We start from the raw sequence: 17806 nt of genomic DNA, 5'->3' as shown, positions 1-17806 counted from the left end.
TTTACCCAATTTTTCCCTAAAGATTCTTCAGCGCATCCCTCAGCTTTCTTGTATCCTCCCACTCCCAGGTGGAATATGTTTTTACGGATAAGACAGGAACGCTGACAGAGAACAATATGGAGTTTATTGAATGCTGTGTAGATGGGAATGTTTACATCCCGCACGCCATCTGCAACGGCCAAATCCTCAGCGCTGCCTCCAGCATAGACATGATAGATTCCTCACCTGGAGGATACCGCAGGGTAAGTGTGTGTGTTTTTTCTTCAGCCCAACAAAAGTACATTAATAAGCATTGTATTAACTTAATTCAAGCAACACTGAGCTTTATTATCTTTCCTCTTACCTTTGAATGGTATGGAATCACTCATTTCCATACGTGTGTCTGCAGGAGCATGAGGATCTGTTTTTCCGGGCCCTCTGTCTGTGTCACACGGTGCAGGTGAAGGAGGAAGAGACAGTGGACGGCATCAAGAGGGGCATCCACCAGGGGCGACCCACCTCCTTCTACATCTCCTCTTCGCCAGATGAGGTTGCGTTGGTGGAAGGAATGAAAAGGTAAATGGTTCTAATGTTGGATCTCATGGATGGATCTCTGATGTTGTGAATGGTTATTGTGTAGATTCAGAAAGGGGAATTGATGGGTAAATGATATCCATCTGGACATGCAGGCAAAGTATTTTAGTTCTGCTGGAACTTGAGTGCTGCCTTTGCCACAGTTGATCATGTGATCTTATTACAGATGTTAGAAATCTCTGGTACTGCTCTAAACTGGTTCAAGTCTTATCTGGAGGACTGGAAGCACTTTGTTGGAATTGGTAACTTGTGTCTGAGACCAAATGTTGGGTTCCACAGGGATCAATCCCAGGGCCGCTATTATTCAATCTGTACAGGCTTCCTTAGGCCAGCTAATACGCAGCTGCAATACGTCTTATCACAACTATACAGATGACACTCAGATCTCAGATCTCAAGTCATGGTTTTGCAGATTTACTTTGTCACATGCTCGACCATAGTATAGATTACAATAGCTATATACAGTTTATCTGATATTCTCTGCTGGCTATCCTTTAGAAATTGAAGTGCAGGCACTCTGAGGCCAGTGTGCCCAAAGCAGCATTCTCATATAACTCAGCTCTATTTTAAGTCAAGACGCCTTGGTCGGTAGGGGGTTCGTGAACGTTGCCTAGTGTCCGACGTTGGAAGATGTTGTTGCACTACACGTATTGCTTTCCCAGATGGTCTATAATGAGTGTGCACTGTCATTAAAATCACACATATATGGATTTGTCTCTTCTTTTTATTCCGCAGGCTGGGCTACACCTATCTGAGACTGAAGGACAACCACATGGAGATTTTGAACAAAGACGATGAAATTGAAAGGTTGGTCTGCAAAGTGGCTGCCGTGGTTACACCACAGGGAAGTGGCGTGCCATTGATTTAAGTTGGAGATGGAAGGAGAAGAAATATCGAAGCCATAGATTAACCGCAATACTTTTTTAACGTTTAAGTCATTGTTGATTTGATTGGAGAGGTTGGCTTTGTGGAGGATGATCCATAGGGACACAACGCTTCTAGGCTTTGGCCTCCTTTATATCATTGGCAGCCTGTCAATAGTCATCTATTTTAAGGAAACACAGCGATGGAGAGGTGATGGTGGAGTGGGGTGGTGGTGGTGATGGGTGGGAGTTTTCATCCAGCAGATGACAAAACACATTAAGTTTTTTCCTTCCACAAGTCAGTCCTAAATGATTCATACCTCAATGGGATATAGTAGAGTCAAACACAATTTTTTTCAAGAGGGCTCGTCAACGAAAATAGAAATAATCTGTTCCAGTTTCCCTCGGCCATCTCTGTGTGGAGATTGCATGTTGTCCCCTTGCAAATCTTGTACTCCGGTTTCCTCCCACATTCCAAAAACATGCTAGGTTAATTGGCGACTCCAAATTGTCCATAGGTATGAATGTGAGTGTGAATGGTTGTTTGTCTATATGTGCCCTGTGATTGGTGACCCTCGTGAGGATAAGAGGTAGAAAATTAATGAATGGATGGATGGACGGATGGATGTTCCAGGGTCAAACTCACCATCATTCCAGTCATTCTAATAATATTACAACTCAATTCTGACAAGATTTTCCACTTTCTTCTCAGAAGTGACAACTGTATGCTGGCATAATTGTGACTTTATTCATGTAAAATGACTTTTGATTCCCTTAAAATTGTAACGTTATTGTCCAAAAATTATGAGTTTGTGCCTATAAATTCACTAATTTTGTGCCATAGTTACGTCCATGTTTTCCTTGTAATATTGAAACGTAATTGTCATTTTTAGCAACATAATTAGCAACATAATTCCTTAATTGTGCTTTATATATCATTATATTGACAGTTACTATGGTACACATAATGTCATTGTATGGTCATATCACCTCGTACTTCGGTACAGGTACAGGTATTAAAAAATAAAAAATAAAAAACCTTAAACTGTATTATGGAAAGCAGGAAGTGAACAAATATAACAGTTACTGATTGTAAAAGTACCAGATGGAGGGGTAGGATTTAATAGGCTTTGCTTCTTCCTACTCCTTTTGGACATGTGGAACTGTGAACTGATTATGTGATGCATTCAATTGTAATCTGATGCATGTTCAAATGAAATAAAACCATTACCATAATTCTCTTAATATTCACATTAGAATTCCCACTTAATGCTGGTGTTTTGTAATATTGCAAGATTTGTGTTGATGAAAGGCTGAAAGATAAAATACTTTGCCATTTTGACCTGAAAACTTTTCCGTGTTTCTTTAGTCTTTGCCAAGGGATATTCATCAAGAAAGAATGGCTTTTGTCCAAAGTGCATACTTGGACTAAAACTGTCGAATGCCCTTCAAACAAATACAATCAATTAAATTCTAAACAAAGGAAAATGATTAAAAGAGTTTTTTCATGCCAGCTCTTCTTCTCCTTCAGGTTTGAGCTGCTTCATGTGCTCAACTTTGACTCTGTGAGGCGGCGAATGAGCGTCATCGTCAGAGCGAGCTCAGGTTAGTCAGGCTGACAGATACTGTCATGGCTGATCAGTGAAAAGCATGAAGACATTTTCATTTAAAAAATGGTTTTCAATGGACAACAACAATAATAGCTATACTATCTATTACTGGGCAGCTAATTCTACCGTTTTTTTCAATTTCCTTTGCATATTTGTGTTCTCTCAGGAGAATACCTGCTCTTCTGTAAGGGGGCTGATACAGCCATTTTTCCCCTGGTGGTGTCTGGGAAGGTTGAGCAGGTGAAGGCCCGGGTGGAGCAGAATGCTGTGGTAAGTGTATGTATGTTACATTTTAGCTCTTTATAGGCCAAGGAACCATACAGTATTTTCAAAATTGATACTGCATACTAGTAATGGCAATAAAGTTAACTAAATATACGGGGGGAAGTACAACTGGAGGCATAGCAGCACCCATTCATCTATTTTCTATGCCGCTTATCCTCACTAGGGATGCGGTAACGTTGTCGTTTCTGTGCGGTCGTGGAGTAAAGAGGTCTCACTGTGTACCACCGCATAACTATAGATCTGTTAAAAAATCATGAGAATGAATATACATATATGTATATGCGAGGCCTGATCGGGAGATAAAGTCCGAAGCCGATCGAGTCTGAAACAAGGTGATGAAACCAGATTCCCGATCACGTTATCGAATCAGGACATCCCTAATTTACATTAAAGTACAGTAAAAATCTGTATAGTCCAGACATAGTTGCAAATGGTGATTATTCTTGATTATTATTTATTAAATGCTGTACAAATCAAATTAGTAATGGAGACATAGCAGCATATCATACATTATCGTAACTGTTCTAGTTGAATAGTATTAAGCATAGATAATTTATTTTATTGCATTTATTAGTAGCTTTACTAATTCAGGGTTTGAACTTTTTTTGTGTGTGTTAACAGGAAGGTCTGCGGACCTTGTGCGTGGCCTACAAGAGGCTATCGGACTCTGAGTACCAGGAGGCGTGTCAGCACTTAACGGAAGCCAAGCTGGCCCTGCAGGACAGGGAACAGAGACTGGCTCAGGCCTACGAGGTCATCGAAAGAGACTTTGTACTTCTGGGCGCCACGGCTGTTGAGGACAGGTTAGTGTTGCATAGAAATTAAATACAATTATTTAAATAACAATATTTAGATGCAGCAGGAGGCAAGTGTAAATTATGATTGTTTGGTCTTGTCAGGGCTTTGGACTTCACTGAGCACCGTTGTAGTTTCTCTGTTTTTACACTGGGACAAGACAGACAGCATTGACCCTTTACAGCAGCTTTCTAGCAGATCAATTGGTGGCCTGACAGTTCCTAATAGATAAACTGGAGATGGTGTGGGACAGTGGGTGGTGGCACATTGATAAGTTATCACCACTTGCTCATGGATTGATTGGAGTTTTGATGAATGCTTTAACATCCACAACCCCCCCTCTGCTGGGAGCCTGGAGCGGTTATTGACTTATTGATGTGCAGGCTCCAGGAGAAGGCGGCCGATACCATTGAGTCGCTGCACAAGGCTGGAATAAAAGTTTGGGTCCTGACGGGGGACAAGATGGAGACCGCGGCGGCCACCTGCTACGCCAGCAAGCTCTTCCGTCGCAGCACTCAGATCCTGGAGCTCACCAAGAAGCGTACAGAAGAGCAGAGTCTCCATGATGTTCTCTTTGAGCTAAATAGGACTGTTCTCAGGCAACGATCCATTTCTGGGTGAGGCCATGTTTTGTGATTGGCACACTGGGCACAGATCCTTTAATATTGATGCAATAATGTTGATTTTTGATTGACATTTTCCCTGCAGTTTGTCTGTCGACTGTCTCGACTTTGGTTTGATCATCGACGGGGCCACGCTGTCGGCTGTCCTCAAGCCCAAGCAGGACGTCGCCGGTCACGGAAACTACCGAGAGATTTTCCTGGAGATCTGTCGCAACTGTAGCGCCGTGCTATGTTGTCGTATGGCACCATTGCAGAAGGCACAGGTAAGGGTGAGATGTGTAAACACTAATGCAGGTCCAAAGGAGGCCAGTGTTACTGAGTAAATCAGTGGTCTCGAACATGCGGCCCGCGGGCCAAATGTGGCCCACAGGACACTAGTTTGAGGCCTCTGCCTTGATATGAAAGTTTAATGTTAGTGCGGCCCGCGCAAGTCTGATATGGATGCTGTATGGTATCATGTACCCAGAAAAAATTATTATGTTTGATTAATGTTCATGTTAAAGGTTAAATAACTGTTAATAGTTATCCTCCCTATCCGTGTGGAAGTGGTAAGTTTTTGTCTATTTAAGTTTAAAGGAAATAACTTGAAGGCTACCGTTTAGGTCGCTAGCTAGAGTTAGCATGTGTCTCAAGACCCTGCAGTTGCGCAATATGTTGTAAATAAAACATTTTTGGAAAACCTGATGCGGCCGAGTCTCACCCAGACCCGAGCTCCAGTGGCCCCCAAGTAAATTGAGTTTGAGACCCCTGGAGTAAATTGTTTCCCTTACAGATTGTGAAGCTGATCAAGGCCTCCAAGGAGCACCCGATAACTCTCGCTGTTGGCGATGGAGCCAATGATGTCAGCATGATTTTAGAAGCACACGTGGGCATTGGTGAGCTCATATTTTTATTAATAAAATATAAGCAGTATAATAATAGCCACATTTTTTTATCCTTGTAATGCATCCATCATCAAACTCAATTATACGATGCCATATGGGATACATTGTGGTTTTCTACTGCCATGTAAATCGTATCTGCAAAGACATGTAATAATAATAGTAAATATAATAATAATAATAATCTGCTCAAATATGGGGGCTGCACGGTGGTCGAGTGGTTAGCGCGCAGACCTCACAGCTAAGAGACCAGGGTTCAATTCCACCCTCTGCCATCTCTGTGTGGAGTTTGCATGTTCTCCCTGTGCATGCGTGGGTTTTCTCTGGGTACTCCGGTTTTCTCCCACATTCTAAAAACATGCTAGGTTAATTGGCGACGCCAAATTGTCCATAGGTATGAATGTGAGTGTGAATGGTTGTTTGTCTATATGTGCCCTGTGATTGGCTGGCGACCAGTCCAGGGTGTACACCACCTCTTGCCCGAAGACAGCTGGGATAGGCTCCAGCCCCCCTTGTCAGGTAGAAAATGAATGAATGTTCTAATATGCAACAGATACAGAAGACATACCTAATGAAGTGTCTGGTACACCAAGGGTCAGGTTCAGGCCTGTTTCTATTGTTTAGCATTTTGATGTGTGTTCCTGCAGGGATTATGGGTAAGGAAGGTCGCCAGGCTGCCAGGAATAGTGACTACGCCATCCCAAAGTTCAAACATCTGAAGAAAATGCTGCTGGTTCACGGCCATTACTACTACATACGCATAGCTGAGCTGGTTCAGTACTTCTTTTACAAGGTACTAGCACTGCAAAAATTAGCTTAGGTGGTTTCCACAGTATGCTCTTTCTTTTTCTTTTTATTGTTTAACTTTCTACTCAATCGGCTTTATAAGCCACAATCTCAGGCACAATGTGTAGTTGGCGCCATCAAATCCTCATATTTTACTTTTTGCTTTTAATCTTTCCAGAATGTATGCTTCATCTTCCCTCAGTTCCTGTATCAGTTCTTCTGTGGTTTCTCCCAGCAGGTAACTATTTTCTTGTCAAGTCAGCATAGTATACTTAGCACCATACCATCAATTAGGCCTTAATGGTCTTGGCAATTTGCACATCATGCAACCACCAGATGTTATAGTCTGCAAGCACGCATGCATTTTACTGTGAAATAGCTAATAGCTAAGCACATTGGGTTACCATCGGACCCTGAAATGAATAAAGCTTCAAATGTGACTCCTGAGGGTTTCAACTGAGGTGACCACGCTATTAATGGATGACGCAATATTTCGTCCCTCTCCAGCCTCTGTACGACACGGCGTATTTGACCTTGTACAACATCAGCTTCACGTCACTGCCCATCCTCCTCTACAGCCTGGTGGAGCAGCATGTCACTGTGGAGACGCTCAAGCGAGAGCCATCCTTGTACAGGTGAGGGTTAATAACAAATGGCGTAGAGAATTACTCACACATGCTAATTTAAGTTATAGCGATTAACCAGATACCATATTAGACTGTGGAGCACTACCCACTGTTAAGGTCTGTCAGGCTACATTGATACAATTATTTGATACTAATATAGAAATAAAATCTAAATATATAAAATACTGGACTTTTTCGATGATGGCGCCTCCTGTACCTTTTTTTTTTTTTTTTTGCTTCAGGGATATTGCCAAGAACTCCCTCCTCCGCTGGCCGGTCTTCCTGTACTGGACATGCCTGGGCGTGTTTGACGCTGTCATCTTCTTCTTTGGTGCCTACTTCCTGTTTGATAACACCACCTTCACCAGCAATGGCCAGGTGAGCCTCTTGGAGGTGTTTTGCAGATCATGCAGGGATACCATGTTTCCTCATATAATGACCCACTTGTAGAAATAAAGCTGAAATAAACAGGGGTTGTCAATACGTGGTTGGAATTCTCATTCATTGTAGTTTAAATTTCAACTCATTCATTCAGGCCCATTTGTACAAATACCATTTATTTCATGATACTGGTAAATTGTATGTATTTTATATACAATATTTATCATAATGATGTGTATGTATACATATATTTATGAGTATATATATACATATACACATACATACCCACACGTCTGAAAATCTATTTGCCTAGTCTCTTTAATAGTAGCAGAATTACATTTTAATTGTTTTATTATGAGCCATGAAAGGTTGCCTTTAAAGACACCACATAACTAAATACATAAGTATTTTCTGAGCTTTGCGAGTATACTTAAATACAGCAGATTGTACTTCTGCACTAAGAGTTACGTTAGTGATAAGATAAGAATATGCACTTACTGTTTTAATTTGTCCTTTCCTATATTTACACCACACATAGACACATAAAAAAAGAGGCTGTTGTGATTTCCGTAGTGTCCTTGAATGCATCTCCCCTAGCCTAATGACAATGAGGAAGGATGAGTAGACTCGAGGTGTGTTTGTGAGTTGGAGATACATATATGGTGTTGATGTGTTCAGGTCAGAATAATACGTTACAAAATTTGTTCTTAAATTGCTTGCCTGGGTAAATAAAGGTAAATAATAATAATAAAACAGAGGCAGACTCTGCGGGGAAGCTATTGTGGCTCCTTCTGCTGTCATAACAGAGAGATGTAGCTTGACATGATGCACATGCGTTAATGATGGGTAATGCATTACATTTGACAGCCCTAATATATACATGCATACACACATATACAGTATAATATATCTACGTATATACTGTGTAAAGTTAAGTAAAATATAGCTGTAAGATTTATAATTGATACTGTATATAATTCTAATGTCTAATAGTACTGTCCTACTGTAATAGATACATGTTTTTATTACTTAATATATTTGTTCAAATTATTTTACAATACAATGTCTTTGTACAAATGGCCCTGTGCTCTCTGCAGTTGAGTAGATAGCAACAATTTGAGGAAATACGGTAGTCATAACTGTGTCAAATAGGATTTATAACACTCATTTGTTGTTGTTTTTTTCAAATGTATGGTCTTTGAGTGTAAAGCTTCAGTCTGAGGTCAGCAACATGAGATTTCCATTCGCTCTGTATTGTTACTTTGTATCATAATTGCCTTCTGTCCTGTTTGTTTCTTGTTTTTTTCAGTTGAAACATCACCAAGTTCATTTTTATGTACCTTTTGTCCTGATTATTTTTTCTCTTTTCTCCCCGCTCCTTCTTTCTCTCGGCTTACTTTATCTTTATTTTGCTGCTCTTCTTTCGCCTCCTCCAGCTAATGACCACCAACACGCAGATGGTAAGCCTTTCCTCCCTGTCAACTCTCTCTGTCTCCTTTTTTTTTTTTTTTGTACCGCAGTTTGGACTTTCTGTTTGATTGTCCCATTCATCATCTCCATCTTCCCTTCAGTATGTAGTTTCCCAGTCATCCGTTATTTCCCTAGCACACGCGCTCGTAGATGCTTCCTCACATTATCCCTGCCTTTTGCTGTGGTAGCACGTAGTGAAACAACGTGACCTCAGATTATGAGCCGACATTTGTTTGCTCATCTAATGACTCTTTGCATTCATCTCTCATAGTGTGTGTGTGTGTGTGCATGCGTGTGCGTGTATGTGTGTTTATGTCCATATAGTTACGCAACTAATCTTTTGAAGGTTGGTTGATGGTATCACTGCTTTTAGGGGTTGGCTTACCTATGAGGGCCACACTTAGAAGAAGAAATAACAAAATAATAAACACATACTAACATATTAATGTTATGTCAATATTCCTATGCACACTATGTTACATTTCTACACTGTCAGAAAAGTAAAGTGTTATCGTGTTGTAGTTAAATAATAAAAATGTCTTTTGAGTGTGGCCCTAATACATACGCCTTTGTACTTAACAGCAAATCCTTATTTCTCTCACATACTGATATAGTACTTACCCGCCAGATGTGCTTATTACATAAAGCCCCCTGTTGTGTTGTCTTGGTGTATCTCGACCTCTTAACAGCCCATCCATTCCATCTGTTTGCTCAGACTTTTCACTCACACCTCTTTAGAATCCTGGAAGGTGAAAATATGGAAACAGGTTTTTTTTTTTTTAATGCCATACAATATAAGTGCTGAAGTGACTTTCCTGTACAGATTTTGTCTCACGACGTGGAAATCTGTTCATCAATCTCCATGCCATACAGCATCCCCATAATATATAACTTTATTTACCATTTGAACTCTAAAATAGCTTTATCATGATACCTTATTGACCCAAATACAAGGCCTAAATGACAGGTCATCTTCTAATTAGGTTCTATAGATTTCTGCATGCAAACCAAACAAATTCTTCCCAAGCGAGTCAGAGCTTTTCTCCCTGTCACTCACACACACCAGCCATGACAGTACAAGACCCTCTCTAAAAAGCGGCTTAAAAAATTGTCAAACAGACTGAGTAGTTCTGTTGCTAAAGCAGAGTCATGAAGATATACGTATGGAGGTATGGCAACCTCGCCTGCCTGAGGAAGAGTGCTCATTGTCGGACACACTTTATCAGAGGTGCCGTTGGTGCGGTGGAGCATGTGCATCCGAAATTAATGCACCTTTCCCAGTGAGAGTGCGCTGCTTCTGGCTCCAGTCACAGTTTGGCGGATATAAAAAATACTTTTAAGACATCAGTTGTAGTATTCTGGTACTATGTAGTATTCTGCTAGCTATGTTCCCGGCAGTGATCCCGTAGCCTGCACAATGTGGCGTAAACAAATAACAATAGCAGTGTAAAGGTGAAACTGAAATATTTGCGGAAATTGACTAATCAAGGTTTGGTCTGGAACCAATTAACCATAATAAACGAGGCACGACTGTAATGCTATGATGATTATCAGTGGTATGGCAATGTAACTGATGTTTAGTACAAATGATCGTCTTTTCACTCTTGCAGATGTTTGGAAACTGGACTTTCGGCACTCTTGTCTTCACTGTGCTGGTGTTCACCGTTACCCTCAAGGTGTGTGAGCTTTACTTTATTATCATTGTGTGAATGATAGACTATTGTGGTGGGCCAAACGCTATGGAGCAAATTGAGCGAGTGATGAAAATGTACATGTTGTGTTTGCCTAGCTTGCCTTGGACACACGCCACTGGACCTGGATCAATCATTTTGTCATCTGGGGCTCGCTACTTTTCTATGTGATTTTCTCCCTCCTGTGGGGAGGCATCATTTGGTAGAGTTTTATAAGCCTTTTCTCGCTGCAATAATGACAACTGAGCTACACATGATTGCGAACGTTGAGCCTGGTCTGTCTCTAACCTAACAGGCCCTTCCTGAACTACCAGAGGATGTATTACGTCTTCATGCAAATGCTGTCCAGCGGTCCTGCCTGGCTCAGCATCATCCTGCTCATTACGGTCAGTTTGCTACCTGATGTCATCAAGAAGGTCCTTTGCAGGGCCATGTGCCCAACAGCGACTGAGCGTGCTCAGGTAAGACCCTTTTGGAATGGGTGTTATTGTTGTTCATTTTCAGGAACTTCAATCATTTTAATGGACCTAATAATGCTTATTTGGTTGTGAGTAGCTGTGAGTGACAGCTTATTTTATTTTGGTCCAACCAGTTGAAAAATTGCAAGAATTTACATTTTGCACTGTTGGATCTCAAGGAAGAATTAGAGCTAATTCGAGCTTCAAAATACAAAAAGATAATGGTAATGGTTTTATTTCATTTGAACATGCATCAGATTACAATTGAGTGCATCACGTAATCAATTCACAGTTCCACATGTCCAAAAGGAGTAGGAAGAAGCAAAGCTTATTAAATCCTACTCCTCCATCTGGTACTTTTACAATCAGTAACTGTTACATTTGTTCACTTCCTGCTTTCCATAATAATAATACATTTTATTTGTGTAGCGCTTTTCAAAATACTCAAAGACACTTTACAGAAGAATGGAGTTGAATAAAAGCAAATAAACAGAGTAAAAGATACATTAAAATACAACATTCATTCGTTAATACACAGTTAAAACATGAGTAAAAGCGGGGCGGGGCACAATACTGCTTAATACTGTTTAAGGTTTTTTTTAATAATGTACCGTAGTACGAGGTGATATGACCATACAATGACATTATGTGTACACTAATTAACCTGAAATAGGCTGTGCATCAGCTGATCACAAGAAAAAAAAAAGAAATCCACCTAAAATAATAATAAAAGTTTATTTCTTCTTACGGGACTCAGTAGTAGCTGCAGCATTCTTGTTAATTCCTTCAAAAGTTAGTTTGGGCATACTTGGTGTCAGTGTTTCCGTGATGCTAGTGGGAATGTTGCTGCAGGTGATGAAGATGGCTTCACAGAAGGCATCCACTGTCTGAAACTGATGACCTTCCCTTGCCATCCATCCCCAAACGTTCTCAATTGAATTTAGATGTGGGCGCCCTCTAGCGGCGGGAAGCTTGCTTCTCTATGCTGCTCACACAAAATGGGGCGGTCAATTACATCTGTAATTGCTCAAAAATAAACAGTATTTCATTTTTAATATTCTATTATATTCATTATATCGCAGACCAAGAGTCCTAAATATGTTATTTCACGACTAAAATGTGGAATAAAAGCAGAATTGTTGCTAGTTAAGCGGCTAGGTAGATAGCTAGCTTACTCAATTTAATGTGACTCCCGTTCCTTCGTGTATCGTGTTGGCAATATTCTTGACTTCCTGTTTCCAGCTTCCTGCCCCTAAAGTAATGAATGTAAGGACTGACTGACTGTTTTCCTGATCTGCTTTGTCTTTCATTTCTAATGACCAACCGTATTCACATTTTCACCCTCCGCCATCTTTTTTTTCCTCATCCTACCATGTGCCTCTGGAACACCAATCCTACTCCTTTTACTCATTCACTTCATTTACTTATTTACGTCTTCAACTCCCACCGGTGCCCCCACCCTGCACACCCTCTGGTGGCATCACCCCACTCCCCACTCCCCACAGTCCACTCGCCCGTGCCTTACTGTGGAGCCCTCCACCATCTTCATGCTTTCTCAGTCGTCCAGCAGAATGAGTTTCTGATTGAGCCGAACAGACGAGGGAGGAGCAAGAAGAGCAGGTGACTCCTTTAAGGCCTCCACTCTCTATGCATGCTGGGAAAAAAAAAACACTTAACACAACCGTCTTCTAACATCACTGCTTCATGTGGAACTAACTGCACACTGTTTTTCCTGCTTTTTAATGTCTGATTGAGTATTGAGTTACCTTGTACAGTACATTTTTGAATCAAATGTAACTGAAATATTTTTTGTTTTGATAGTGACATAAGCTACTACAAGAAGAAAAACTTCATAGTTAGGTCATAATATAACAAGAAAAGTATTACTACAAGACTAAAGTCGTAATTTCATAAGGTAGTTTATCAAAAATAACTGATGGCTTGTGTTATAACTATGGCCCTGATTATATGAATAAATGAGGAACAGTGATGCCATCTGGTGCATGAAGACGATATTGCATGTTTTTCAGAGCATGTGACTGTTGGTCATTCTCAGCATTTTTTTTGTAAACATTGATACATTATTTGTTATATTAATATATCAAACACCAGTTTGAAAAGTTTTCAGTTGTGCTGATCAAATGAAGTACACATTTTCTGAATATGACCACACTGTATGTTCCATTTTGCAATTTTGGGTCTGATCTGCATGTTTTTGTATTAAATTCTAATATTTTGCTATATTTCTTCATTATAATGCTGTATTTTTTATCCCTTTGCAGGATCATGACAAGTTGGTGCGGGATGACCCGCCTGCTCAGCTGTCCCCTGGGCGATCCTGCAAAGGTGCAAGCACCCACTCCTCTCAATTCCAGCTTGGCGCCATGGAGACGCTGTCGCTCTCCAGATCCGACCCCCTTCCCCAAAAACTCTTGTCTCACTTGGCAGAAGGGGGGAGGGCGGAATTGCGCTCGTGCATGCTCCGTCTCTCCGGGGCAGGGATCGCTTACTACGCTCCGGGGCCGGAAACATCCGTGTAAATCGCCCACCCACCCGATGATGGAACTTTTGTGTGGAGCTACACATGGTGGGGGCGGAGGGGGTGTGGCAGTCACTAATCTCATCTCAAGGGTGAGTTATATGAGATAGAAGAGCTCACTTTGTGCACTTCTGGGTTAATGACCACCCCTTTTTGGTGATAATGGCCTCATCTTTGCTTTTCTGACGTCTTCTCATCAACACATTCAGAAGATGCCTATTTGTAGAATTCTTATTATGTTATTATTGTCCAAAATCTTGCCTGTTCCTTGTTTGTGTACTTTTGCAAGTGTTACAAAAAGAGTATATATATATGTGTGTATTATGTGTGTGTGTGTGTATACTGTACACTATACTGTATGTGTATATACACTAGATATATGTATGTGTGTGTATACATACATACATACATAAAGGATATACATACACAGTATACTGTATATACACACACATGTGGATTATGTGGTCTGGCCTAGTAAGGGCAGCCCTGAAGCTCAGACCTTTAGGTGTGTATGACTGTGTGTGAATGCGTGCCTGCGTGCATGAAGATGCCTGCTCTGTATGTTTTGTACGGGACCCACCTTTGCCTTACAGGTTAACCACGCAGCAGCAGGCTAGGAGCCAAAGGTGTAAAAGGCCGATAAAAGTGGTGTATTACAAAGCCTTACACAAACACACTAACCAACCGCCACCTCCATCCTATCAGAACAATAGAGTGGGGGGGGGAGAAAAAAAATCCAAGAGTGGGATGTGCAGAATTCTAGCCACCCTGCCTTAATTCATTCATTCATTCATTCAGGCCTGCTGTCTCATGTCTCATGTGAGGATACTACACATCCGTTGGTCCATCTCTGTGTCCTCTTTGCATGTTGAAACTTTGCATGGTGATGTGTTCCCTCCCTGGCTGAACCTTGACCTTTTTGATCCCTCACCTTGATTTTTATTTTATTGTACTTGCTCCTGTCTTCTGTCAACATTAGGGCCACACTGAAAAGATCTCCTACAATATAGCAATACTACACAAACAAAGCTAGAGTTAAGTCAATCCTGAATAAATTTACAATAGTGTCATAATGTTGCCAGGAAATGTTGTAAAATTTACAAAAATAACTTCAAATGCAATATTTATGTAACCTTTTGACTGTTTTCTAATAGCATATTGTTAATTAATATTCTGGCAATACTATGGCATTAAAAAACTTCTTTATTTTTGTGACATATAGGACATTTATTCATTCATTTTCTACCGCTTTTCCTCACGAGGGTCGCGGAGGGTGCTGGAGCCTATCCCAGCTGTCTTTGGGCGAGAGGCGGGGTACACCAGCCAATCACAGGGCACATATAGACAAACAACCATTCACACTCACATTCATACCGATGGACAATTTGGAGTCGCCAATTAACCTAGCATGTTTTTGGAACGTATGAATGGAATGGAACATGCAAACTCCACACAGAGATGGCCGAGGGTGGGATTGAACTCAGGTCTTCTAGCTGTGAGGTCTGCGCGCAAACACATATAGGACATTTTTCTTGCAAAATGCAACATTAGATGTTTCTCCTAATGCTACACTTCCTTGTAAGCTTGAGACCTTCCACAAATATTACAACATTTCTTTTGTAATCTTACATTTTCTTGTGAATTTTGGATTACAATATTAAGATTACAATCTCGTAACTTTTTTTAGACTTTTTGTTCTCGTTACAACATTTTTTTTGTAGGCATGAGACTTTTTGCATGTAACTTTACAATATCTCACTTGTAATGTTACAAAAAAATGTATTCCAGTAGACACGTGTAGGACTTTTCTTTTTCATTGTGGCCCTAATACTTTAAAGCAACTGACTCTGGTCTTTTACCTATAGATGATTATTCATCTATGTTATGCAAAAACGAATGCCAAACGTGTGTTCTTTCTCTTCACCCCGTCTCGGTGGCAGTCACTATCGATGAATGGATGTAACTCTACGGTTGATGGGATGTGTTGTACTTTGCAGGAAGACTTGAATAGGCGACGTCACAATCAATGAATCAGTAGAATGTCTCGCAGATTTTGTCTACCATGTCCTCCAGCTGACGATTGTAGCTCATGTAAGGATCTTTTATTCTACAGTTTATTCTCACACGCATCATCATCTGCCAACGGGTATAGATGTAATACAAAAACTTATTTTTATTGTACAATTTTGCGCTCAGAGAACCATACACACTGTTTTGATTTCAGGACTCAACATCTTAACCTCAGTGACACTCACTGTGTTGTTGCCATGTTGTATCCAGGCAGATTTTGACTTACTTCTCAGCAGAAATGCTTCATTTGTGATCATTCTTGTATCCCACCTTTGTGTCTCTTCCTTGAATTTTGACTTAAAAAAATCAAATTAATTAATGTGCCAACTTCCACTGAAATTATGTTATGTTACTATATATAACTTGGTGGGATACAGTGTGGTTGTCTACAATACATTTATAAGTTTTGGGGCATTTAAAGACTGGTAATTATGTTTTTCCAATACTAATTCATCCATGCATGCCTGACACTTTTTTTTAGTAACTTTTGTATTGTAAATCATGGTGGGGAAAAATGTATATGTTCGATGGGATGCATTGTAGGGGGGGGTTGCATCATCTACAATGCTACTATTGCTACTATATCTACTAATATGTTTGGTTACATTCAAACGCTACTAGTTCCATAGTTCCATTTTACACTTCCAGCTACACTTGAATTGAGTTTTTTAGCAAGTTTATTTTTTTGAAAATCTTGGTGGGGAATACAGATGTCTGATGGGATGCATTGCAGTCCACCACAATGCATTTACACTGTGTTCTTCGCATTACCAGCCTTCTTGTGTTGTCCATGATGCACATTTCCTTTGTTACATTTGTAAATCCTATAGAGAAGATTCTATTTCTATTCTAAGTCTATTTTATTTTGGAATGTGGGTTAAAGTTTACCAAAAGGGTCAGTAGAGATTTACCAGTATATACTGCACTTTGTCATACAGATGTACCCCCCCCCCCCAAAACAAAGGTCTGTTGTCTAGTCAGCTGTCAAGGGGGGTGTTTATACTGTAAAAAACTCTTCCTCACAAGTTATTTTTCTAATAAGATTGTAGTGGGTGAAGTGACCAAATAACTTGACTTAGCTGGACTGGACTGTCCTACCATCTAAAATATCTCACCAGCCTTTTTCTTGAATGTGGACACCACCGCCGCCGCTTTCTCTGAAGACCATCAGCACAAGTGCAGGTGTTCAATCCCTGAGGTCTCTGAGCATGACAAAGGTGCCAGAGAGGTCACGTACCTTCCCTATAACACTGTTTGTATATTTATTCTTAACCGGTTTTGAGACTTTTTTTTTTCCGTTTAGATAAATAAAAGGTTATTTTTTTCCCCCTATATTGACTATTTTTGCCAGCCTGTCTGTAGCAACTGAGGGTTAAAGCATTGTATTGTCATTCTGCTTGGAATAAAGAAATAATGAAAACACTATAGAGAGATTTCTTGTATGTATTATCATGAATTATTTTTAAGTGAGCTATTCTGATGAAATGTCAGGATTACTCATTAAATAGTATTTTCAATGTTATTTAAATGTATTTGTCTTGTTTGCTATGGAAACATGGAAATATATTACTTCTATTATGTGTTGCATTAACATATGTTTTAATTATGAATTATTTTAGTTGACTTCATATTATTTTGTTCATTATTTCTTAAAACTAAGGCTTAAAGATTAGGCTGCACGGCGATTGAGTGGTTAGCGCGCAAAAACTTCTGCTTACTAGCTTGTTTTATAAACAGAATAACAGAGCTTGGGGGAAGAGACGAGTTTATATGTATGGCTTACAGCCACGCCCATATAAGGAAGTCCGTCCATTTGTGACATCACAAAGGAGCAGTTTTACCACGCGTTTAGAAACCGAGTGCTTTGAGCCATCCCAAACTTCTTTCAGGGCTCACTTCCAAATGCACAAACCTCATTATCTGAAACTTTGGCATCATTTAAAACGAGAATACAACATTCTAACTACATTTATAGGTCAGCAAAGTGGAAAATAGCACAATAGGTCCCCTTTAAGGAGATAAAAATGTGATATATTCTATATTATGAGCTGTAAGAGTCGGTCGGAATGGCGCATTATACCCACTTTTTGTGCAAGACGTAAGTTCTTTGTTATATTTAGTCTCAAAATTGTACAGCATTCCTGCGACCGTAGTG

The 17806-nt window shown here is 40.2% G+C and overlaps 1 protein-coding gene across 4 annotated transcripts in view; it reads left to right on the top strand.

Moving 5' to 3' along the window:
* LOC131135392 (phospholipid-transporting ATPase IH-like) overlaps nt 1-16602 on the top strand; it is a 34518-nt gene extending 17916 nt beyond the window's left edge. The window contains exons 13-31 of one of the 4 annotated variants that reach the window (XM_058081162.1): nt 69-242; nt 389-555; nt 1309-1380; nt 2968-3041; nt 3213-3316; nt 3953-4134; nt 4510-4743; nt 4835-5012; nt 5522-5624; nt 6278-6423; nt 6595-6654; nt 6924-7051; nt 7285-7420; nt 8860-8883; nt 10504-10569; nt 10683-10786; nt 10880-11045; nt 12548-12662; nt 13325-13470. In XM_058081162.1, the coding sequence (XP_057937145.1) occupies nt 69-242; nt 389-555; nt 1309-1380; nt 2968-3041; nt 3213-3316; nt 3953-4134; nt 4510-4743; nt 4835-5012; nt 5522-5624; nt 6278-6423; nt 6595-6654; nt 6924-7051; nt 7285-7420; nt 8860-8883; nt 10504-10569; nt 10683-10786; nt 10880-11045; nt 12548-12625 (2196 nt within the window). In that variant the 3' untranslated portion in view covers nt 12626-12662; nt 13325-13470. Of the gene's footprint in view, nt 1-68; nt 243-388; nt 556-1308; nt 1381-2967; nt 3042-3212; nt 3317-3952; nt 4135-4509; nt 4744-4834; nt 5013-5521; nt 5625-6277; nt 6424-6594; nt 6655-6923; nt 7052-7284; nt 7421-8859; nt 8884-10503; nt 10570-10682; nt 10787-10879; nt 11046-12547; nt 12663-13324 lie in introns of all 4 variants that reach the window. The other 3 variants (XM_058081159.1, XM_058081163.1, XM_058081161.1) reach the window with 3 other exon arrangements.
* Nucleotides 16603-17806: the final 1204 nt, after the last annotated feature.

The sequence above is a fragment of the Doryrhamphus excisus genome, chromosome 9 (genome assembly GCF_030265055.1).
Source record: "Doryrhamphus excisus isolate RoL2022-K1 chromosome 9, RoL_Dexc_1.0, whole genome shotgun sequence".
Taxonomy (NCBI): domain Eukaryota; kingdom Metazoa; phylum Chordata; class Actinopteri; order Syngnathiformes; family Syngnathidae; genus Doryrhamphus; species Doryrhamphus excisus.
This window is presented reverse-complemented; position numbering and strand designations above follow the sequence as displayed.